Here is a 25,623-nt window from a genome sequence, read left to right as displayed (position 1 = left end):
AGCCTTTGAACTCTATCTTGCAAAACAAGCACACACACAGTATTAATGGATCTATCTTCGGTGCTCATCACTCCTAGATTTTTTTCAATTTTAATTTTGACTTTGATTTTATATTTTATAAAAATAAAAATTTATAAATTTTTTTGATAAATATATTCATCATTAATCTAGACAGTAATGATTTAATATGGGTGATTGAATTTAGTTTAAATTTAAAGTTTTTATTTTTATTTATTAAAATAAAAAATTATTAAAAAATTTAATATTGAATCTTTATTGTCTACATTACATCTATATAATCAATTTATAAAAATTATAACATTAAATTAAACTATCCAAATTAAATCAATAATGTCTTGATGATGAATATATTTATAAAAAAATTTATAAATTTTTATTTTTTATAAAATATAAAATTAAAATTAGAAAAATCTGGGCCATCTTGATTTAATCTTTGGATGGCCCGTATCTATTTTGGGTGATGGGTATAGAAGACGAGCCCTAGCACTAACATATTTGTAATTGGCAAACCGCAAATGCATGACAATTCTCTCTCATGTTTTTACCTCCTAATGGATGGCATGGCTTCTTGGTTATTTGTCATCTCTATTTTAATTCTCCCCTTCCCTTTCTAGTTTCCCTTTTCCTTCACTTTTACATGCTTTGTGTCTCCCTTTCTCTCCAGGCAATGAGTTCCTCCTTTTTTCCCCTGCTCCTAAGGCTTCTGACTCCGCAGTTGAAGGGAATCTTCAGAATGAGAAATACAGAGCATGTGAGAGATGGACAAGCGAGACTAGTTAATGGTCACCAGACGCCAGCAATGATACATGGAAGTAGAGCCGATAATTCGGGCCAAGCCCGACAGGTTAGCCCGAATTGGCCCAAAAAATTTTAGGACCGGGCTTAGAAAAAAAAGTATTTTTTTATGTTCGAGCCTATTTAGGCCGGCCCGAATAGGCCAGAAAAAATTCGGGCCAAGCCCGATCGGGTTTGGGCTTGGCCCGAATACCCGAATAAAAAAATTATGTTTTTAAAAATATATATAATATAATAAATATTAATTAATTCTTTAAGTTTTAAATCATTTTATACTAAAATACCATATATTTGAGTCCTAGACATCATTTAAGTATTAAAAAAATATATTTTATATTTTTTATAAAATAAAATAATTAATTTCAAAGTAAAAAAAATAATTAAAAATAATTTTAAAAATTAAATTCGGGTATTCGGGCCGCCCGAGGCCCGAAGGAATTCGGGCCGGGCTTGGCTATTCGGGCTTTTCAAGAAAGCGGGCTTGTTCGGGTTCGAGCTTATCCCGGCCCGCCTAAATTCCCAGCTCTACATGGAAGGTTACACGTGCTTAATGTTTTAAGTTGCAATTGGCATGATGAAAGATTTTTTTTTGATAGAATTGAAATTAAAATCAAAATTAAAATAAAATTAAGTTTTAAAAATATCTTTAATATTAAAAATATAATTTTAATTAATATATATACTTAAAATAAAAAAAGATCAAATTACCCTTTTCTCTCAAAATTAAAAAAACCTCTCATGTCACAAGTAGACAAAAAAGATAAGGGTAGTGTGGTTTGCAAAATGAATTATAAAAATTAAAGTAATTTCATGATTAATACGATGGCATTAAATTTTAACATTTTTAATAAAATCATAATTCTTAATAATTGTAACTCTTTCATATCAAATATGTTTAAATTAATATTTTTTTTGATTTTATTTTCACTTTAACAATTTAATAATATCAAGCATGCCTTAATGGTTGATAAGTTTTTTTATCACTTTATAATATATACTTTAATTTTTTTAAAAAATAATTTATAATTAAATTTATATTTTTTTTATTAAAAAAACCATTACCCCTTTACTTATCTGAAACCAAAAATTGTCCCGGACTCTTGTTCACGAAGTTATGGAGTACGATTGTTTGGCAAAGGAGTGAATACGATTGGCGAAAAATGAAAGTGTGATGCTGTTCTCTGCTCTGTGCTGATTGTACTCGGCACTAGGCCCCTAGGCAACCTTTCCAAGTTCCAACGGCACTTTATTCAAAATAAACCCCTTTGGTCCTACAGTGCGTGCGTCGGCATGTATCTTTTTATATACATATCCGCTTTCACCGGCGAGCGGGAAGCGTCTGGGGATCATTTCATCTTTCTGTGTCAGCACTTGGGCTTGAGCCTTCGTTCAAGTTTGGCCGTTTGCCAATGATCAATCCCACGGAGTATGTGGCTCTTTCTGACTCAGTAGAGCGGCTCTTGGACAGTATATGCAGAGAGCAGAATCAGGCCCCTCCTAGCCCCCAAGTAAGACGCGAACTCGCGAGCGTCGGAGAGGAGTTGGCTCTTGATATTTTGACTCGAATTTCACTCACCAAGGTTCGGCATAGTCTCGCTTCGTTCATTATCTTCATGATTCGGTCTCCCAAGAAAGTCACTAGTCGCTCACCAAATGCTATTAGAGGCTTTGCTACCAATACGCTCTTGAACACCCAAGGTCGAAGCAGTACGTGTATTTATTTATTTTCCCTGTCTTTCATTTGGTTGACACGAAGGGAAATCAATCTCTCTCTCTCTCTCTAATTGTTAGAAGAAGACGAGAAAAAGGAAACATCTCTCAGATAACAGGGCTGGCCCTTTCCTTCGGCACTCTGGCTGAACAGTGATGATTCCATCTCCGGATTTCTTCTTCTTTTTTCTTTACTTATTTTGGTGTTCGTGGCTGATTATTACGATTTTATACAATTTTCTGTCTGAGCAAATTGAGTGAAGAAGTTGGTTTGGTTTCATTTTGTTCATATTCTATTTACTTTCCTCTGATTAAGGAGTGGGTATGACTTGTCGGTGCATGTTGGGCTACTTACAAGCTTTGGTTTAATTTTGTTCATTTTTAATTTTTTTGAAATTTGAAATTACAGCTAACGGAGCTGCTACCCCGACTCCCATGGAAGAGCATCCAGGAAGTACCTCACCAGCAATGAGTCCAGAATTGGTGGCCCTGGGAGAATTGGAATTCAGAAAGGCATTCCTGCTGTTAAGCTATATTGGAGAGTGAGTGTGGAATGCATTTTATTTCACGTTGTTTCTCTTTCCAGAATTGTAACTGTCATGCTTTGAGGATTAAAGTTTCTTTTCTATTTGTATTTGTAGAGAGAGTCTTGAACGGGCCATAACGGCGGACAAGATTAGGAGTCTTAAAATGTTGCCAATGTGTAAGTTTGAGGAAGAAATATGGCAAGCCGCGGGCAGAAGATATATCTCCCCTAACGATCGACGATTGGTGAACATCCCGTCTGATTTATCTCTTGTGACATTAATTCGATAACTTACTACTTTACTTCCTTTTGATCTGATGTCCGAACGCCTCCTTAAAAAGAGGGAATGGTTGACTCCCTCTCTCCCTTTGGACCAAAACTATTTCAATTATGCGTTGAGATATTAAATTGACATCTTCCAGCGGCTTTTTCTTTTTTTCTTTTTTCTTTTTGGAAATTGAAAATTCCACAATTATGGCAGCCATGAAAGTTTGCCGGTGCTATAAAACTCTGGAGGTTTTAATTTGTTCTATTATCCTGTTATTTTTTTATTTTACCATTCAACCGTGCCTTAAAATAAAGCTAAATTTATTGAATTTGTCACGTGAATGAATTTAATAAAGTTCTTAACTGTCCTGTTAAGTCATCAACTCTAGCGACTTGGAACTTCTTCATCCAACCTCTGCTGTATTATTCTGTAAAAATATCTGCTTGTTTGCCATTGATAACTTTGGTATATGCAGTATCATGGTTGGGATTCAGGGAAGCCGTATGTCTATCACTGTCATATATCTCAACGTGGGAGTTTAAAGTTCAAGGTCTGCTCTACTTTAGTATACTTTCAGTGACAACTTTTAACAAGCTAAGCTCTAGAACACATACACATTATTTTCAGTGACAACTTTCAGTGCAAATCCTTATTTTCTGGACATACTTCCATGGGTGCCATGGAAGTTCTTTGTGACATCTTTTCCACTAATAAAATAACAACTACATTCCTATACCAGTTGACACTTGACGATAATTCAATGGTATTTGGACCATTTGTAAATTCATAAAATATATTAATTTTCAGTCCCTTTGGCTGGTAATTCAGGGCCCCTTGTTCCAAGAAGCTAGAACACATTTACAAAAATCACTTGGTGATGATAATGTGATTGTTGTAAACTTTGCTGAGGAAAGGAATGGGTACTGTCGGACTAGTGTTGAGGAAGCATATGCTCTCTACAATAAATTTGGAAGAGAGGGAATTTGTGTTGGTCTTCGCCTCTACCGGTTTTTTGGTAACCTGTAAACCTGTTCTTATGAAATGTTATATCCTTGAAATTTTATGCTTGTACTTGTTAATGCTTATTGACTGCATCTGTATGAGTCTGCCTGATCGCTTGTTTCTGTTTTTGTCAGACTGTTGATATGTCTAACTTCCTGCACTTATTACTACAGTTAATGTAATTGACACTTGGTTTCATTGGTGTTTTCTCGTTAACTTTGTGCCTCTATGGTGGAATGCTTTCATTGATAATGAAAAATTGGGGTATTTGTGTAATTGAATACCTGATTTTTTTTTCCAGTTTTAGAATCTTTTTATTCATCTTTTGCACAGCTCATGCTTTGTTGATGCTGTTGTGCACAAAACATTCTTTAATCTTTGACATTTGATTTGTATCTGATGCTGCCTTTAGAGTTTTTTTAGACTGACCTATGGGAACCAATATGCATGCATTGATGAGCATAAACTTCTTATCAATTGATCAGTTTTTAAAGATGGCGGAAAGGAAGAGAAAAAGAAGGACCCAACATCATCAAGCGTGAAATGTTATTTTGTTAGGACAGAATCTTGTGCATCAGTTGATAAGAAGGATCCTTACAAATTATCTGGCAAGTCAATGCTTGAAGCTCGATCTTTATTTATGCAGGCTCACACATTACCCAGTTTAGACAAGTTTATGGCTAGGTATGGTACTTTGTAGCTGCTGTTTTTAGTTTTATATCTTATGTACTTCCTTCCTCCTACATAAAAAACAGTGGATCCAAGTTACTGACATCAAGTATTTAGGTTTTCTCTAATTTTGTCCAAAACCTTTACACTTGATATTGACATGGGATCCTTGGATGTTCAAACAATTGAAGATGTGTGTTGTCAGGTATGATCAACTATTTTGTCATCTCTATATGGATGACAAATATTTGTATCTGAGAAAATTATTTGAGTTTTGTTTTCATTTCCTTGTAGGATGAAAATGGTGACATTGTTTATCACAATGGGAAAGAACAGATTCATACTGATGGAACTGGATTCATTTCTAAAGATTTAGCTGTGCTTTGCCCTAGAAATGTGTCCAAAGGAATTCATACGAAGGATAAAAATTTCAGGGTATCTCTGTTTTAATACCTAAATTTGCATACTTTATTTAATCACATTGTTTTTCTTCTATTATTTTGTATTAAATATCCATTAACTGTTAAGGTTTTATAACAATATCCATTATTGTTTTTCTTTTTATCATCGTTATCCATGTGCCTTCTTGTCACAATCGCTTTGTGATATGGAGCAACAAAGTTATTATAGGAATATATCATGTGAGTACTTGGCATAATCTTAGTATAGGTTATTCATCAAGGTGTCTTTTTTTCTCAGAATCATTTTGTTGATATATATATATATATATTAATAAAATATACTTCTTGAAGGAAAAAACTTCAATATAACTATATGCTATTTTATTTTTGCCTTTTTCTTGAAATTTTGGTTAGCCATGAGGCTGATGGAAAATGATTGCAAACCTTGTATGAATGTATGCTAACATGAAAAATCATTCATGTCTCAACATCCTACATTGCTGTCGTCTGGAAGAGAAGTTTTGATAAATCTGATATTTATGTTTCTTCCTGTTCTCTTCAAGTTGTATTATTTAACGATCAAAAGTTTGGAAAGGTAATGTTATTTAAGATGATTGGAATTGCAAACTCTATCAAAAATTGACATGTATGTGTGCAAGACTAATAAATTATGTGATATTATTACCCACCATCTTGTTTTTTTTTTTTTGGCCAAATACCCACCATGTTGTTAGGTAATGTTATTTAAGATGATTGGAATTGCAAACTCTATCAAAAATTGACATGTATGTGTGCAAGACTAATAAATTATGTGATATTATTACGCACCATCTTGTTTTTCTTTTTTTTTTTTTGGGCCAAATACCCACCATCTTGTTAGATGCATGTCTTTGTGTTCTAATTTTCTCTCTGTTTATTGTTTTGTCAACATATATTATTTTACAATGGAGCGAGCAAGTAACTGTTATATAGGCCGAATGCCTCATTATTTTAGATAATGTCCCTACTTCAATGCTTTGTTTTTTCAAGCGTTGGAAGTTTAAATCTGCTATTGTTTTCTCTGTCATTGCTTGGACCCTTCGTGCTGCAATTAACACCTCCAAGTGCCCAATGGTCTAATGCTACTTTTTTCTTGTCTTCTCCGTCACATGGTTCTTTATATTTTGTCTTATATGTCACACTCTTCCTTACCAAAACTTAAAATGATAGGGAATTTCTAATTTGGTTGAATAGGATAATACAACTATGGCTTTTGCAAATGTGGAATCCAGCACATTTGAGCCAGTATGTTCCTTACTTTTCTGCAAAATTTTTAGACTACTGATGTGCATTGTATGGATTTTATTCTGATACTTTTTCCTTCCTGACTAAGCCTTTGCTGATCCAATGCCGTCTATTTCACATCGGACGTGCCATGAAGGGCACACTTCTAATCAACGAAAAGGTACATATTCATTTCTTCATTTTTGTGTGGAAATATGATCGCCTTAATTGTAGTACTTGATCATGTACTCATGCATTTTGGAGCATACAAATGAACTCCTTCTAGTTTTAGTTCCTATTTTGATGAATTCATGGCTCATAATCTTGTTTCAAAATGGTTTCACGTGAATTTATATCTGCATCAATTATTCTGCTGGTAGTAAGAGGTTCTTTTATTATTAATTCTTGTAGCTTCCTCCTCAGACGATACAAGTTCGACCATCAATGATTAAGGTTCATGCAGATCCAAATTTTCTTGTGCAAAGTATAAATTCGATGGAGGTAGTAGGTACAAGGTATCTCCTTTACATAGTTTTCCTACCAAGTTGGCAATTGCTTGTTTCTGCTGAAACTTTGTTACTTGAAGCAGTCATGACTTATTTGTAGTTTGGATATGGATCTTAATTCATGTCATAAATGATAATTTTTTAGTTGTAAATGGTTGTTGTCTGGTTGTCAATGCCTTTAGTCAAGTTGCCAATAAGCAGGATTTGAGATTTGGAAGTATTTTGTGAAATTCATGAGACCTCTCAATAATAAACTTCATTTTGTGGGATCTAAATGGTTGTTGTTTGTTTGTTAACTTTGTTGTAATGTTGTGTTTGGCTGGTCTATGTGTAAGTTTCCTATTGCATGCACTCCCATGTAAAAAAAGGCCTATTGTCTAGTGCTAGAATGAATAAAATCTGCTTTGCTTTAGTTCTTTATTTTCCTTCTAGTCCAGTCCACGATAAGACATATTTGACTACATAGAATCGAACTTTCCCACCCTCCTAATAGTGTGAGGTGATATCAAACCCTTGGTTGGGAAAGGAGAGCTTTACGAACCAATCAAACGAAAGATAAAGATAAGCGTAAGCCTGATGTGATGGTCAAATTCTTCCTTTTCATTAGAAAGTGCCTTACCAGGTCAACTCTTCTCTTCCTTACAATGATGAAGGGACTAAAGAAGCAAGGAGCAAGAAAACAGATGTGCGAGCAAGCAATCAAACTCCTGTACGTTGGACACACGCATCCATTTTCTTGCTTGCTTGCTCAGTGCTTGTTCCTTAGACGAGTAAGGGCAGCAAAGCAAGAAAAAAGAAAGCCTAAAGCTTAGCTCTTTCATTACTGTACCGATAGGGAGAGGAAGAAAAGTCCCCACACTCTTCTCTTCCTTTCAGTCGAGTATTGCCTTTCTCTATGCTAGATTAGGCTTCACACACACTTGCTTTGGTTGGTTTCTTAGTGAAAAAATCTATCTTTTTGGGCAATAGCTCTAGTTTCCTAGTGTGAGTGTTTACTATCGAGAAATCCTTTTTTAGTATGAGAGGTTTAGCATCTTGAAAGTTGAGCGAGTCCACAACATTTATATGAAATTGCAAAACGAACCAAAGAAATAGGTCCATAAGCCGATGAGTTGACCTCAATAGACTTAGAACAAGACTAAGTCTTGCTTCAGGTGTCGAACTAGCCATACGTGCTGACCATACAAGGGATATCCTCTTTTTTCATAACAAGATTATCCAGTTGCATATATACTTTCATTGTTAGGAGCATATCTCCGGGCGATAACAGGTTTAGAGAGAAGTGGGATGGCACCAAGCACAACACGAGCCGAGTGGGCCTTGAATGAATCAATAAATTATGATCAATTTCCAAATCTAGAATGGGCTCAGGATTTCCAGTACTTTTCATCCTGAATGGGCTTTGAAAGCGCTCATATACTTGTCTGTTTTAGCTATTGCAGGATTGTTTAATCTTCTTGTTATCCATTCTTCTATCTATTAAGGTTTTTAGTTCTGTCAAAGAAAAGGAGCCAAAAGGACATGGTCTTAAGCTTATCTTGCCTGACTAATTTCTCTTAAGTTTTAAACCGTTAGGAGCTGTGCTCAAGCTATTGTGTTATGCTAATGTTCTAGGTTTCTTAGTAAAGAAAATTCTCTACTTTTGAAAGAAACTGTTATGTCTAATCTTAAGCCTTCAATTTCAGCAACAAACCACAGAGGTGTTATTTGTCCCGAAATCTGATTGCACTTCTAAGCTATGGAGGAGTACCAAATGAGTTTTTTATGGGTTTACTCAAGAGTGCTTTGGAAGATGCATATTGTGTCTTCACTAACAAGCGAGCTGCATTCAGAGGTAATCCTCATAGGTTCCTGCAGCTAATGCTACTTGATTTCTCTTAGAACTATTAAATTCTGACTTATTTGAATATTGAGCTATGATCTGTATGATTTTTGGAAGTCTCCAGAAAATTTATTGAATTAATCAGTTTTGTGCAGTATCTTTAAAGCATGGTGAAATGGATGATGATTTCAATTCAATGAAAATGATTTTATCTGGCATCCCTCTCGATGAGGCTTATTTGCAGTATCGTCTATCTGTACTTGCAAAGGAGGAAATAAATGGTCTTAAAAAGGGGAGGCTTTATATACCTGAATGTTACTATCTAATGGGCACTGCTGATCCCACTGGATGCCTTAAAAAGGATCAAGTTTGTATTATTCTGTAAGCATAATTCTCTTCTGTTTCCTAATTTATCTATCAGTAAAAAGCATAGCTCTATTATGTTTAGGCATCGATTTTTTTCCCCTCTCCATTTTATGTTCAGGTGTTGATTTTTTTTTTTTTAATTTACTATGCAGCTGATAAATTCTTTGTAGTTCCTCATTATATTTTTGGTCACTATCTAATTTCAATAGTCAAGGGAAATACTCTATCAAACTTGATCTTGGCTAAAAAGTGGCAAGTTATTGCTATCCACATTTATTTTACCCTTGCCCGTGGGGATTGTGATACATATGTAGCAATATATTTGATAGCAGATGCCCCTTTACTCAGTCTCCAGCATTTGTCTGATTCTGACACTTCCTTTAGATGCTATCATGGTTCTGTTAAAATTTGTTTGCTTGGATAAATGGTGGTGCAGTGGAGTTGTATTTGACTTAACATGGATAAAAAAGTTACGATAGGAGACCACCCCATCATTTGGGAATTGGTTTTGTTTGAATTTGGATTAGTTGGTGGTATTTAGTACTGGATGGTTGTATCAAAAGAAGTTTGTTTTCCTTCTCGCATGCTCATGTCTTGTCTAATATGGTGCTTTGTGCTATAAATTTTTACCCTGCACATTCAATCACGTTCATGTATTCTTTGCTTGTTGGATTTTACTCATTTGATCATTTCTTGTATGATAGTTATTTTTATATTATTATGACTCTTTTTTTTTTAATAATAGTGAAAATGGTCAAATTTCTGGAGATGTATTGGTATATCGGAATCCTGGATTACATTTTGGGGACATTCACATTCTCGAAGCGACATACGTGAAGGAGTTAGAATCTTTTGTTGGCCATAGCAAATATGCAATATTCTTCCCTTGTGTTGGTCCTCGCTCTTTGGCAGATGAGATAGCTGGAGGAGATTTTGACGGTGACATGTACTGGGTGTCAAAGAATGCTGAGGTCTCATCTTTTGTTTACTAGATCTGTAAACAGTATTCTAGGAATTTTCTCTTGATATTTTAGATAGTTTATTGTTTGCTGCAACTGTTATCTGCTCATTTTTCTTAACCATGTTTTTAAAGGGAATTTGTTATGAAACTTTTGTTTGGCTAATAATAAAATCAGAATATTCTACTCTAGTGTTTAAACTTTTCTACGTAAATTTTTTTAGGTTAGAATGAATTGATGACATTCCATAATTGGTTCTACTACCAAAGCAGGCTTAACCAAGTATTGAATTCATAGTATTGTTGCAGCATTTTTCCTGGACCTCTCTTTGTTTATATTTGAAGAGCAATGCCAAATTATTAATAATCAGATTGTTGTGTTTGATCTATTTCATGATTAGGTGGTCTGCCTTAAGTTTGATGATATGATATGCCTATGGTTAACTATCATTTTCATAGAAGGCTTGTGAAATTGTTGATTTCAGATCACATGAAAGCAAGACATAATTGAAGTGTCAATTTTAGGAACTGAAACTTCGTTATGCTTGATTTGTCAGATGTGGGATCGGAAAAGTATTTGCTCTTTGGTAAAATAATAAAGGGAACGTTGATGCATGAAAATTCAGTTTAGGAAGCTGTGTTTGTGGTAGAAGCTCTTTAAAAGAGGAATTGTTGGGTTGTTTGGATGGAAAAAGGAACTGGAAATTGGTGAAGTGGAGACTATATTGGTATCATTGAAATGTTTGGAAACCCTGATAGTAAAAAAAGAACAAGCGAGGATCATCTAATTTTGGCTTAAAGTTTTATTCTGCCATTTCAAGGAGTAAAATCTGGAATTACTTAATCTGTAAACCCTATATCTGATTGTCAACAACTTTAAAGGAACATTTATATCAGAGAGATAAGCTTGTTTTGCCTTCTACAGAACAGCTTTGGCTTCTAATTTTCATGGTAGCTGTTGATATCAAAATTAAAAATCCTTATTTTGCTATTTGTCAGCCAGTATGATCAATTTTTAAGGTGATGGGTTTGACGATAGTTTTGGGCCTGGAATTCCAGCCAAAATTTACAGAAGGAAGAAAAAGACAAATAAGAGGGATTAGTTGGGCAGGACCTGCCGGGGGGGGGGGGTTGTAATGAACTCTGACATATTGTGGGTGTGGGGGGGGGGTTGTAATGAACTCTGACATATAGTGGGTGTGGGGGTGGTGAATGGTGACATGGACAGATTGTGAAGAGAGTGCTGGCTCCTCAAATGTACTAGTGTAGGATTGAGGCCTGTGAGGTTTCTTTGTGTCTTGCATCTTTTGTTATTCTGTTTTCTGGTTTGTTAGGCGGCTAGGCTTTGTTGTTAATTGTTTGGACCATTCAATCTCCAACCAAGGTGGTTTCGTTTAACTATTAATTTTGTCCTTGTTTTCTGCTATCGCAGCTGAGAATAATACAGTATCTAAGTTTCCGTCTGTGAGAACTTTTTCCCTAGGCTTGGTTTCCATTGCGTTTAAATTTCTTCATATTTTGAAGATGCTGTCTCATCATCCACGCATTTTATCTTCATCCTAGTGCTGGTTTCTCTATGTTTTACAACAACATATTTTACTTCCATAGTTCCTTTTATTTTATATTGGTCGTCCTTGTAGCTGCTTCTATGCTGTGGTATTGACTATCATGTCCTAAATTGGAATTCCTTAAAGCTTACGAATTTAGAAAGGGTTGCCAAAGCGTTAGATTTGTGCATAACTTGATTTACTGAGATTGAAGTTTTTTTCTCGAATGTGTGCAAAACTGTGGTCTTGAAATCAGAATATCTGTCTTTTATGAAGTTCAAAGTGGATTGTAGTTATATGCATCATCGTTGTCATCCTCATATTTTGCTGAGGTAGCTGGTAGTACTTAACAGCTTTCTTTATATTGATCATTTGTGTTTTGAATGTTTCAGTTGTTGAAGTATTTTAAAAAGAGTGAACCATGGATTGAAAATCCTCCTTGCGATGATGTCATCGCTTCTAAACAGCCAAGTACACTTTCAGATGATGAACTCCAGGATGAACTTTTCAAGTTGTTCTTGAGAAGTCGGTTTCAACCAAGGTATGATGGTGACTAAATATTGATACTTCTAACATCTTTACATCCAAAAGTGAATGATTATGCAGGCATAAATCCTGTTTGGCGTTTATTATGTTGTGTCAGCTATATTACATATCATTCTTGATATACATATATTTTTTTTCTTCTGAAATTTTTCTTAGAGCGTCTGTCTCAGGGACGTTCAAAACTAAACTAACCTGAGTTGATCGAACCCAAACTTAACTATACCATAAAATGTGAAAACTTAACTATACCATACAATCAGATTGTTCAATTTTGTTTTTGTTTTATGTTAGATTGTTTTGATTTAAACACATCAAACCAAATGAACTCCATAAATGTACATGCACGGTATTGCATAATTTATGCCCAAATTCACACCCTGTTTAATTTTGTCAATTATGAGGCTCAATGAAGCACTGTTATCCTTGAGCACCTTAGACCCTCAGCGTACTTTTATTATAATCTGTATTCTTGAAACTTTGCATTTGGGAAATTAGTGATAAGATTTTAAAATAATTTTCTATAATCTATCATGATAATAAAGATTACATGTAGTCTTTGTTTATTTATTTATTTATTTATTTTTTCCAAGGAAAATAATGAATTCTTAATTTTTAAAAGCGGGCAAAGATTCAAAGCTAATCAGTAATTACAATATTAACTTTTTCTTTCTCAGATAACCCAATTAACATCCAAACTGATACAATTTGAATCGAAGCAACTATGGGTAAAAGCGAACATGTTCACATCTTAGTGAAACCGGTTTATTCAAATTGGATCAAATTGTACTTATGAAAACCCTTAGCTTGTGTTGTGTCTTCATTGTTGAAACAATGACAAATTCCATTTTTGACATTCTTACATGTTAACGTCCTTTGAATCTTCATTTCGCTGCTGGATCTCAAACTATGGTGGCACAATTATTTATCCACAGAATCTGTTTTGCTTACAATTATTTATTTATTGGTAGTCTTAAGTACCTGATATACGAATTCGGATGAGAATCTTAGATTTAATCTAATGTTGGGATAATGTAGTATTCGGCTTTTATTTCTTTCATTCTTTGTTTTCTTTTCCTTTTTTGGTTGCCAAAGTAAACTGGCTTATAGATACTATGTGGCTGCTTTTTTCAGTTATGCAATGGGTGTTGCAGCTGAATGTTGGAATGCCTTTATGGATCGGCTGCTGACATTGAGGGATGACTGTCCTATAGAAAAGCAAGAGAAAGAACGTGTCAAGGAAAATATGATTAAATTGATTGATCTGTATTACTATGCTCTGGACGCACCAAAGAAAGGCGGAAAGAAGGTTAGTTCTGTCTTATTTTCCTTATTATATTCTGCCTCAATGGTTGGAATAAAAAAATTTGATATTTTTCATATTGTGAGGCTAATCTCATATTATCATGATATTTTTCCATGGAACATGTTTAAAAATGTGATCTCTAAGTCACTAGCAGTTGGCTTATGAATATCATTCTATTTTTTTTTTTTTTTAGTGAAGCCCATTTATGTAGCTAAGTTAAATTATTGTCAGCATTCATCACCTTTGAATAACCCTTATATATGAGGGTCCTGTATCTATTAAACATTTGAGGATAGGAGGTTTTGACCTTCTGGAATACTGGAACCTGGCTCCTGTGGATTCCAGCTATTTGGGAATATTGTCTATCTACACACTTACTCTTGAGAATGCATACATAAATATTTATCTTGACATTGTCTTACTTTGTTTGGTGTCCATGAGTAGAAGGTATTAGAAAACGTATACTTGAGAATGCATGCTTAATCTTTAGTATCCCAACACAAGGAGTACTCCTATCATCAACTTATAGTGATTATCTTGTTTTATGATTTTTTTTTTATCTGAAGACAGAAAAGATAATTCACATATATAAAAGCATTTTTTTATTCTATTCTACATGTAATTTTATGTACCAAAGAGGAAAGCATTTAATTTGTAGTAGGTGAAACTTTTATTATCACTTGGGATCATGTAACTTTGAGTACGTCCAAGGCTAAATTGTCATGATAAGGTCTTGTTGACCTTCTGGGAAACACTTGTCTGTCCTACTATTTTCTAAGGGTGTTCACAGGACGGGATGGGACCGGAACACCCCTGTCCCGTGTCCCTTGCCGAAAAAAGATCGGGACTAAATTTTGGTCCCGTGTCCCATCCCGTCCTGTTAGGAGTCGGGACGGGATTAGGACAAGATTAGGATGTCTCGCCATCCCAAAAAATGGGATAATATCGAAGAAAGATATAGAAAATAACATTCATTAAAATTTAAATCATATAATTTATTAAGTTTAAAATCAAAACAACACAAGTACATAAATCGCAACAATTTAAAGTCAATTATTGAATTATATTAATCATAACTACACATTATAATAGCATATACAAGTGATCTTTTTTTTTTTTAATTGAAGGCCACGGGTAAACTGTGCTGATTGACAAGATAAGTCATGTCAGCGTACAAGATATTACAACAATTAGGCGGCGGGATATTGAAGATACGAATACATAAAAAATACAAGTGATCTTTATGCTATAAGAGTAGCAACAACAGGCAAATCAAGTACAACATCAAATCATTGTTTTTCTACTTTAGTGGAGATGTACTAAGCTAATTACTCTTCTGAAAATAAACCAAAAAATACGTTATAAATAAAAGTTATTGAATAGATAGATATAAGAATAAATTATATTAATATAATTAATATATTATAAAGAAAGATATCGCCATGTTTACTTCATGTCATTAAAATTATTAATATAAAAAAACTTTAGTTTTAAATAAGAATTGCAAGTATTGAAATTATAATTGATATAATTAATATATTTAAAATAAAAAATAATATATATAATATTCGGGATGGGAAGGGATGTCCCGATGGTAATCTCGTATCCCGTCCTGTCCTGAACCCTTTTCCTGTCCCGTTCTGTAAAGTCCTGTCCCGATTATTTTCGAGCAGGACATCTCAATGGTAATCTAGTATCCCGTCCCGTCCCGATTATTTTCGGGCGGGGACATGACTACGTCCCAATATGATCGGGACGATACTGAGCCAATCGGGATGGGGTCCAGGCTGAACACCCCTACTATTTTCTTCTGTTTCATGATCTTTACAAGTGTTGTTTGAAAGAAGTGCTAATTTTCTGTCTCATGCTTGACAACAGGTAGAAGTTCCAAAAGATTTGAGGGCGGAGATTTACCCTCACTACATGGAAAAGGATAGTTCATATACTTCTACTTCTATCCTCGGTTTAATTTATGATGAAGTGAACAAATGTCAATATGAAGACGTGAAGGGTGAGAATTCCAAATAGAATTAACCCCACCCAAAGGGGGGGGAGGACTTTAATCTGTTATATGTATTCATCACACCTGTTGTTTGCATGCTACCAGATATTACTAAACTCCCCATTTTGGATGCTGAAATACCTGAGAGCTGTCTGAACATGTGGAGATCATACTATGGCCAGTATAGGAGCGAAATGACTGCTGCGTTAAATGGTTCTGACTCCACAGGCCAAAGCAAGGCTGCTATCTACAATAAATATAGAGAGGTATAGGTTTCAAGGGTTTTCTTCATTTGCTGACTCTACACTTGTCTCGGAAAATCTCATGTTTTTTCTTTATTTGCTGACCGTGCTGTGGCATGCAGATATTGTATGGTGCTTCTGAGCCGAACAAGAGTCGTAAGAGTATGGAGCAAGTCTACAATGAGGCTTTGGCTGTGTATCACGTTGCTTATGACTATGCCAAGAGTATAGAATCAGTAAGCAAGTGTGGCTTTGTGTGGAAGGTTGCGGGTCCAGTTCTCCTCCAGCATTATGCCTCTAAGCAAGATATATCGGCTCTGATGCGAGAGATCTTTGGGTGGTGAAGGATTCATTGCATTCATATCCTAACTATCATTATTTTGTGTCCTAGCTTACTGCATTCACCTTATCTTTTGTTCAGAGACCTTGCTACATTTTAATGACTTGTCACCATAGAGTCGTATATAAACTTGTTAATTGTGTTCAGAGACAAGCTACATCTTGCTGTTGTTTGGATATCTTTGTTTTAGCATTAATTAAAGTAAAATCTAGGCTAAATAACCATAAATCAACTGTTCTGTAAATTATGTTGTTATTGACAATTTATCTCTCGTCAGAAGACTTAAGGATGGTCATGGTAGTTACAAATCCATTATAGTGGACAATTTATGTGGTCAATATTATTGCGTTTGGAGGGTAAGTATACTGCATTGAAAGATAAAAATACACGATACAACTGGAAGACTGAATGAGAAGTGGGGAGTGAGGAGATGGTATTGTCAAGTAATTTAGTGTAGGGTGAAATGTCAATAGAATTGAACAGTGAATGTTCATATCCTATAACGAGTGATATGATCTTTGATATTATCAGCCTAATCTACTCCTTGTGCTGTAGCTACTGAACTAAGTCTTAGCTTATAATGCTAATGCTCCTAGTACAAAGTACTTGTTGGGAGAAAATCAGTTATCAGCCACTTTTCCTAAGACAAAACTCCAGCCTGCAGAGCTCAAATGACAACACAAGCTTACTGTTTCTTCAGCTTCTCCTTATTAGTACCAGCATTTGAACTCTTGAAACTCAACGTAACACTTTTTTCAGCTCACCATAAAGGCCAAAGATGCTAGCATTTAAGCTTACTGTTTCTTATATATGCTTAAATCAGCATGAGTGTCCTTGTACCGCTGGCTAACGTAATCCTTGCATAAAATGGGAGGGAACCTGGCAAGAAAATATATGCAGTATTGTGAGACTGGAAGGTGCCGCCACTTTGCATAGCTCACTTCGGTTCCATTTTGCATATTAGTGTTTTGCTTTTTGGGAGAATGACAATAAAATTTTAAAAGAGGAAATTAATAACAAATAGATTCCCAATAAAATATTTTTAAAAAATAAGCCACAAATCTTAATTTAAGACAAATAAAAACAGGAATTTCTATTGCAAGTTGAAAGTTACAGTTAGAATTTAAATGTCTTATTTAGAATTAGAATTCTTAGATTTATAATTATTTAAATATATATTTGCAATATTTTGAAGAAAATTTTGTTAGGATTTAACTATCATTAATTTCTGTTTTTAAAACTTGGTTATCATCCTCGCTTCTTTTTCCCCCTTTGGAGAATCCCTTTATAGATTTTGATCTTGTGTCTGGCTTCTGCTGTCGAATTTGTCCACACACACACACACAACATTTGGGTTAATATGTCTTACCTTGTAACTTGCATATCTTGTTATTTAAACGTCCAAAACATTCCTAAATCTTGAGTTTTGGCCGTCGAATAAACTTCCTAACTTACAATAATACTGGGAAATTTGGTTGAAATTCCAACTTACTTGGAAGGGTTACTTTCTGATTTGCAAGTTGGCAAGCACTCTACTAGACAATCATGACTCGGCTCCAAAAAGTAAGCCATCTGCACAAAGAAAACAATTAGTGAGATAATAAAGGACTTGTTTGAAACCTGTTATGAAAATAGTTTTTTATTCTCCAAAATAAGAGAACAAAAAAATCTGTTTGGTAACGTATTTTTAAAAAGTATTTTGAAGAACAAAAAAATAAAATATTGTTCTAAAAAACAGAAAAATAAAAATAACTTTTAAGTGTTCTATAATTATTGTTCTAAAAAATAAGGAAAAATGAAAAAAACACCTATTTTTATTTTTTGTTTTTTTTGTTCTTAGAACATATTCTACAAAACACCAATTTTCAGAATAATAAAATAAAAACAGTTTCAAACAGTCCCAAAGTTTCGTGCTTTTCTTTACATGCTAATTGACAAATTAGATAAAAAAAGATTCATAACCAAGGAAACTATAAATTCTAAAGGTAAGGCCACTTATTGCTGATAAGGAATTCAACCGAAAAATAACATTTGATGGCCTATTCGAATTATAAGGAGTCGAAGCTCTAATCAAAAAGATGAAGCAGCCAATTGAGACTCAATCTTTAAGCCCCTTTTTAGATTTTGAAATTTTAGGAGTAAGAATGAGAATTAAATTTGATAGAACAAGATATAAATATCTAGTAGGTAGGTGATTAAAAAAATGTTTTTATCACAAATAACATGAAAATATGAAAATTATTTCTTACTTTTAGGATTAAGTAATTTTTGAAATACAAACAATTTATCGTAATGAATTGTGTAAAAATATAGAAACGTATTTTTGTAACTTTTCTTGTCAAACATTAAAATACATTAAAATATTTTTTTAATGTTGTAGAATATCAATATGATGGCAAAAAATATTTTAAATTATTAATTCAATTTTTATTTTTTATTTTTATTTTTGTTAAGACAAATTTGATACACTTACTATTTGAGGAGTTGCATTCCATCACATTTACTATTTGGAATGAAAAAAGTAACTATTGGGAACTGAGATTGGAGTAGTTTTGAATACCCACAACCTAAGTTAGTGTTTTGGATTGATATATTTAGATTTAAAATTTGGATATAAAATCCCACATTTCAAATCTATTTAAAATTCTTTGTTTAAGTGATTTAAATAATAAAAAATTATTATTATTAGATAGTGTTTAGAAATAACAAAGGGTTTAAAAAAGATTTCAAATTATGAAGGAATTTTAATTTGGATTTTGATCAAATCCAAATTCAAAAATTTTTAAGCACCCAAATAGGAAATTAGGCTTAAATTCAAATCTATATGTATCCAAACATAGTATAAGAATGAAATTATCATGGAATCTCGTTCCCACTTCTCTTCGAACAGTACAAATTCCACCAACCAAAATGCACAAGGAATAGGCATTTTAAATAAGGCAATATCATGGCTTAGTAATAAAGTTAAAAAACAGAAAGCCAAGATACAATAAGCTGTAACTTAAGACTATGAAGATTTGGAGCTTACAGAGTATCTTTCTTGACCATTTCCTAGAACTCTGTGCAATGTGGACCTGAGCAGAAACAAAGCAAATTGTTGACCTTGCACTTGACAAAGTTCAATGCAAAAGGATTTTTCTAATAAGAGCCTTAAGCAAATGAATGAATATAGCAACATGCCAATATCAGTGATATATGTAAATATATATATATATATATATATAGACAAAAGATACCAAATCAAATACTTCCTCTGTTAAACAATATAAAGTATTTTTAATGTTTCAAAGTGTGATTATAATTTTTTTTCAAAAGTGCTCCTTATGAATAAATCACTTTATATTTATTTTAGAATGGAACAAACCATTAAATAAGTGAAAATATAGAAAGAAGATATTAGTTTAAAAACAAATAACTATTTTATTAGGGAATAAAATTTGATAAAAATATCTTATATTTTTTAAAGGAGAGAGTATATCATTGTGATCTTTTTGAGTTTATCTATCAACTCAATACATTGAGTCCAACATTTTCATTCCAATATGTACAGAAAGACACTCATAATGACATATACAACTCCTCTGTTGAAACTTATATTTTCCTGCCAGCAGTTAAAGGAGGACGCATGGTATAGCATGCAGTTTCTGTTGATTCATTAAGAGATACTCCCTCCGTTCAAAAATGCAAAACATTTTTAATTCAATCTCACCCTTCAATAAAGTTATTATCTACTTTTAAACTAACTCTATCTTTTTTTATTTACCCCTATTAAATACCCTATAATAAATATAAAGTCATTATCAATAAGGGCACTTTTGAAAAAAAAAAAATGATTACACCTTGAAAAAAATAAAAATACCTTATATTTTTGAACATTCAACTCCTCAAAAAATGTTTTACATTTTTAAACGGAAGAAGTAAATCTATAATCTAATTGTAGTAATTTTTCATGGCAATAAGTGCAGCTTTTGTATATTATCACAGAGACAATAAAATAATATCCCATGCATGCTGATAGCCTAGAACGGTTCAATACTGTCATGTTTCCTCTTTGTCTTGACTAAAAAGAACCCAGGCCATTTCAAGCTAGCACCAGAGAAGAAATAAATTCATTGTAAAATTTAGAGCTTGAAAAATAATACTTGCACCATATTAGTAATGCATGATACCAACCAGTAGGCCAGAAAATCACACATATCAAACTTTCACGGAAATGCAAGCACAGATAAAAGTTTCAGGGCAGTACTGAAAGTCCCTTCAAGTTCAAGGTCAAAAGTATATCCAACTTGGGTAGAGTTCAGGCATATAACTAGCACTAGGAAAGTTTCTTACTTGAAAATACAGTTGCTCCAACGCTCCAGCATGTCTCCAAGATTCACTATAAATGCCCTGGCAATAACAACCACATCAAACAATTATTCTTTCGGTTTGAGGAATTGGGGAAAACAAAGGGACAGTCAATTTGCCTTTGAAAGATAAGTATGATCAATTTGCCTTTGAAAGATAAGTAGGAAAACATGCAGCTAAACATGCATCTACAATGAGAACTCACCCCTTTAAGGGCGCCACATCCTCCCATATCATAGGTTTAGCATCCCTATCTTTGCATATCTGCATAAAGAAAAATATATATGCATATATATTTGCTGTAATGTCGTCAAATGTTTAATTTATATAGAGAGGAGGGGTATCCTTACTTGAAGACCTGGTACATCATCAGTCGCCAACAGAGTAATCAGACCATAGTCAGTATGAGCTCCAGCTCCATATAATCCTTGGGAGGGATTTGAGGTTTGACCTTAACCAAAGAACAATCAACACTATTGTCAGTGTCATTTTCATTTTGTAATTATATCAGATATAAGGGACTGCTATTATTTATTCAGCTAGTGGCCTGAGAAGTTCAAGTTTCATTATGCATAGCTTGTGAACAGCGTGGCTTCAACTTTGTAAGTATATTGATATTGATGATATTGATACCTTCATAGTGTAGCAGGCGTAAAGTCGCTATTGGCTCTCCTAGCATTTCTGGCTTATCAAAGAAATCAGCACTCAAACCAAGGGCAAGGGCTATTATTCTTCCGACGGCTCTACCCACTTCTCTGGATGTCCGATATTAAAAGGAACAGTACAAGAAACAACAAATGAAAAAACTTGTAGTTGGTGAATCCATATTCTTATCACTATTACTTTGTATCATACTACTTGTTATTAATAATTAAGTTCCTTAAGTCTTACAATGCCTCTTGATGATATTTTTCCATTGTTCCTCTCCATCCAGGTAGAATATCTAAAAGACAACAAAGTTCATGAAGAAAAATGGATGAGTTATTACCAAAGAGTTTAGTAAAAATGATTTTTTCTTCTAAAACAATTCCCAGGTACTACAAATTTGACAAGTTTACCAGATGCAGGCCATTGGTTTGGCCCATAAAATGGTTTCTGCGATTCTGGGTCATCCTTGGATACTTCAACTCCAATATAATATCCTTCTTTGTAATCTCCTATCCAACCCAAAAAAGAATAAAATAATGAGGAAGAAGACGACCAAGAAAACAAAGTGCTATTTGTATAGACATGCAGGAAGGAACAAATAGAGAATATATTTACCATGTACTTGGTTCTCAGGATCAAGTAGTTCATCAAGAACAGGAGTATATCCCCGATGTTTTTCATTCCTAAGAAGCTTAGTTTTCTCCTTCAGCGGAAGACCGAAAAATTTCTTGCTCTGGGCAAAAACCTCGTCCATGAAATCCTGGCTTATTCCGTGGTTCACAACGTAGAAAAACCCAGAATCCAAGCATGCCTTTTTCGCCAAGGAAAAAAAAAAAAAAACAAAATAATCGATCACACATAATTAAAAACCAATTCACCCAAATTCGAACTAGAGAAGGCTAACCTGTTTGAGCAAATTAACAGATTTGTCGATGTCAGGATCAGAGAGGTCGATGCAATTGAGCATTGAAGATTTGGTCGCTCCATTGTGGTAGGCTTCGACGCGTTGGATTCTCATTTTGATATGAACAAAAGAACGAATAGCTTAAATTCTCTTGGACCGAAAAAAGAGAAAAGAGAAAAGGGCTTTGCTTAGATTCTGAATCACAATCGCCGGGGAATTTGTGGAAAAGAATTGAACGGCCTTGCTTATATAAGCATGGAGCCACAGCCCCCAGCCGTCACCCATTATTGACGAGATGCCATTAATTTTAATTTTAGTGGCTTCCATTGATCAAGATGCATTCAGAAACCTCCACGAAGCAGGTGGTCTGGGGGACCAGTTTCTGATTCTGACATAATAAGTGACGAAATGTGGCGCAAAAATTTTTCGCACACAACCGAGAATTTAGTTCTACAATGCAAAATAAAAATATTTTCATCCGTGCTCTAGCATGTTCCCTCCGTATTTTATATAAAAAATATTTTTAATCAAATCATATATAAATAAAAATTTATTATTTAATTAAAATCATATAAAATTACAGTAATTGTTTACTTTTATTCTTAATAATGCCACAATTAATAACATGATAATAATAAGTAAAACACATAATTAATATCTTCTCTCTTTTTCAATACAAGGACAAAATTATTTAATTACTCAAAAATATCATGACACTTTTTATATTTAAGAATAAAATAAACTTTTAAAAAACATCTTATTTATATATGTGGATGGAGAGGGTATGCAACCATGAAATTAAAAGGAAAACTAGTAATTACATACCTTGTTAAGATTTTAATAACAATTGAAGACCTCAAATTATTGAAATATCATTGAAGGATTATAGTCTTCATTTGAAATTAAAAAATAAATAATTATTAAAATAACTAATGGAATATGACTTATTAATTTAAATAAAGTTATTTATGAATCGAAATAACAATACTTATGAATCAATGAAAAATTAATTATGAATAAATAGATATTCTCATGAATTTATACATCATTTGTTTTTCAAGGACAACCAATTGTAAATATAAGAAATGCCACTATTGAATATATGGAATGTTAGTTGTGATTAGATATAAATGGTCTTAATTGTAAATTAATAATGTAGGAACCTTTTTATATTTTTTAAATTCATTCACAATTAACTTTTTATAAATTCATAAATAACGTTTCAAAAATTTACAAGTGACTATTTTTAAATTTTTAAGTGACAATGTATATATTTATAAAACTATCAATTCATTCACACTTAACTTTTCATGTATTCACAAGTGACCTTCTTTAAATTCATGAATGGTTTGCTATTGGTTATTTCAATAATTAAAAGTATTTTAATTGCAAATAATGAACATGGTCCTTCTATGATATTTCAATGTTTGATGTATTTAACTATCATAAATGTACTTACAAAATTCAAAAGGGCAAGACTTATGTACTTAGCATTGTATACTTAATATAGTTATATCAAATTAAATCATGACATGTGGATCTTTATGTATTAATTTAATTAATAACAAGAATTTATTATAAAAAATAATTTATAAAAGATCTACATATCTTAATTTAAATAGATACAAGCACTTTAAGTATATACGGCAAAGTATATAAGTGCTTCCCAATTCAAAATTATCATTCCCAAATTAAAACTTAACTTGTGATTGCTCTTCATATTATTGAACTTGTCAAATTAAAAGTTTTAGATGGCTTAATTAAGTCTGATTTAATATTTTTTTATGAAATGACATCATTTTGAATTGAAATAAAAAATAATAGTATTTGATAATTGTGTTTTAGTAATTTTGTTTTGTTAGATTATGAAAGTTTAGTTTGTACATGAATATTCCATTTTGTATGGATTAATCTTTTTATTTAAACATTACTCTTTTGATGGTTATATATTAATTTTTATAGCTTTTAATTAAATTATACTATTTGAACCATTATCAAGTTGACATCGATTAGTCCACAATTGGAACATTGATTTTTGGATCACTATTTTGATCGGTGTTTATACATTAGAAATGAATTATAAGAGTTGAAAATGTAATATAATGGGCTAAAATATAAATATGCTTTGGATGTTTTTAAAAAAGCACTACTCTAATATTTTAAACAGTGCAATATTGCCATGACTCTTTTTTTTTTTTAATGAAAAAGGATCAAATATATTCAATTATAAAAAAACAAAGTACAAACGACAAACAAGAAAAACTGGAACAAGTACCTTTCAAAATGTAACACTTTACAGGAGAGGGGGTTGATAATGATAAAAGACATCAAAAGAATATATTCCTCCATTAAAAAATATAAGATATTTTTTAAATAGTTAAATATTAAAAAATATAAGATATTTTTAGTCTTTCAAGATATAATTATTTTTTTTAAGTATCCCTATTGATAATGACTTTATACTTATTATAGGGTATTTAATAGGAATAAGTATGAAAAGATATGATTAGTTTAAAAAAAAATAATTATTTTATTGATGGGTGAGATTCGATTAAATGAAGAGAGTATATTATTATGGTCTAACCTAGTAATCTCACAAATATAAATAGAAGAATCGTTATAAGAAAATGTAAATAGCACATTTTAGTCTCTCATGAGGAGACCTCTTGAGTCAAAACCAAGTTCTTTTTCAATTTGTAACCAAGATGCAGATTCGGTAACATTGCACAATTAATGATCGCCATGAGAGTTTTTAAAAATTGTACAATGCTGCCCTGGGCTAACAATTTCAACATAATGACTATTAGATCCTCTCTTCTGACCAAGATCTACTTAGATGGCAAACTATAGTTGGGTTGGACAAACACATGTTGCTCGCTTGAGTGGGGTTTCACTTGGCCACCATTCCTTCTTCATCCCATCTTCTTCAGTCTGTCAGAAAAATGTCTTTTTGGATTTTGTGATGGTGCCGATCTTGCATTTGCATTTCCAAAACCACATTCATGTATGGATGGTGAACACCTTATTTTTGTTAACGGAGGGTGACATTACATCAATTTTAAAAATACAAGAAAACATTACATATTTTAAACGTTATAATATCAATTGTAATTTTTTGAAAATGTCCTGGGACATATTTGTACTTTAGCTCTATTGTAATTAAATTTAGGGCTTTTGTAAATATAACCCATGTTATATAATCAAACTAAACAAATAACTTAATATTTATTATATTTTACATTACTATTATTTTATTATATTTATCAATGATATACCGTTGTATGTTAATGATAAACTCATTGTAAATTTTTAAATTTTTAATGTTAAAACCATTATATATTAATGATAAATTTCTTATATATCAATATAAACTAGTCATTTTTTTAAATTTTTAAAAATTTAATCTATATTTTTTGGGCACAACATTTTTATGGGCC

The 25,623-nt window shown here is 32.7% G+C and overlaps 2 protein-coding genes across 4 annotated transcripts; one reads left to right on the top strand and one right to left on the bottom strand.

Annotated features, from left to right (window-relative positions):
- The first annotated feature begins 1,945 nt into the window (after positions 1–1,945).
- LOC129293108 (probable RNA-dependent RNA polymerase 3) lies at positions 1,946–16,515 on the top strand. Of its 3 annotated transcripts, none has more exons than XM_054930913.1 (19): positions 1,946–2,514; positions 2,936–3,068; positions 3,168–3,297; positions 3,796–3,870; positions 4,149–4,335; positions 4,808–5,006; positions 5,109–5,196; positions 5,286–5,426; positions 6,626–6,676; positions 6,765–6,836; positions 7,067–7,170; positions 8,847–8,995; positions 9,139–9,364; positions 10,095–10,320; positions 12,247–12,395; positions 13,532–13,706; positions 15,582–15,714; positions 15,811–15,971; positions 16,070–16,515. In XM_054930913.1, the coding sequence occupies exons 1-19, from the start codon at positions 2,226–2,228 to the stop codon at positions 16,289–16,291; spliced, it is 2,910 nt and encodes a 969-aa protein (XP_054786888.1). In that variant the 5' UTR covers positions 1,946–2,225; the 3' UTR covers positions 16,292–16,515. The 3 variants fall into 3 exon arrangements, with proteins under 3 accessions (XP_054786888.1, XP_054786887.1, XP_054786889.1); XM_054930912.1 differs by having other exon boundaries at positions 1,946–2,523; XM_054930914.1 differs by having other exon boundaries at positions 2,265–2,396.
- A 177-nt stretch (positions 16,516–16,692) lies between these two features.
- On the bottom strand, positions 16,693–22,485 carry LOC129293110 (2-oxoglutarate-Fe(II) type oxidoreductase hxnY-like). Its single transcript, XM_054930915.1, has 11 exons — positions 22,187–22,485; positions 21,898–22,093; positions 21,693–21,791; positions 21,526–21,577; positions 21,268–21,389; positions 20,985–21,085; positions 20,840–20,898; positions 20,620–20,676; positions 19,316–19,361; positions 17,780–17,859; positions 16,693–17,166 (listed from the first exon to the last, which is right to left on the bottom strand). The coding sequence occupies exons 1-11, from the start codon at positions 22,298–22,300 to the stop codon at positions 17,082–17,084; spliced, it is 1,011 nt and encodes a 336-aa protein (XP_054786890.1). The 5' UTR covers positions 22,301–22,485; the 3' UTR covers positions 16,693–17,081.
- Positions 22,486–25,623: the final 3,138 nt, after the last annotated feature.

Source organism: Prosopis cineraria, unplaced genomic scaffold, assembly GCF_029017545.1.
Source record: "Prosopis cineraria cultivar Desert tree isolate PC_DT_omini unplaced genomic scaffold, ASM2901754v1 PC14, whole genome shotgun sequence".
In the NCBI taxonomy this organism is placed as follows: domain Eukaryota; kingdom Viridiplantae; phylum Streptophyta; class Magnoliopsida; order Fabales; family Fabaceae; genus Prosopis; species Prosopis cineraria.
This window is presented reverse-complemented; position numbering and strand designations above follow the sequence as displayed.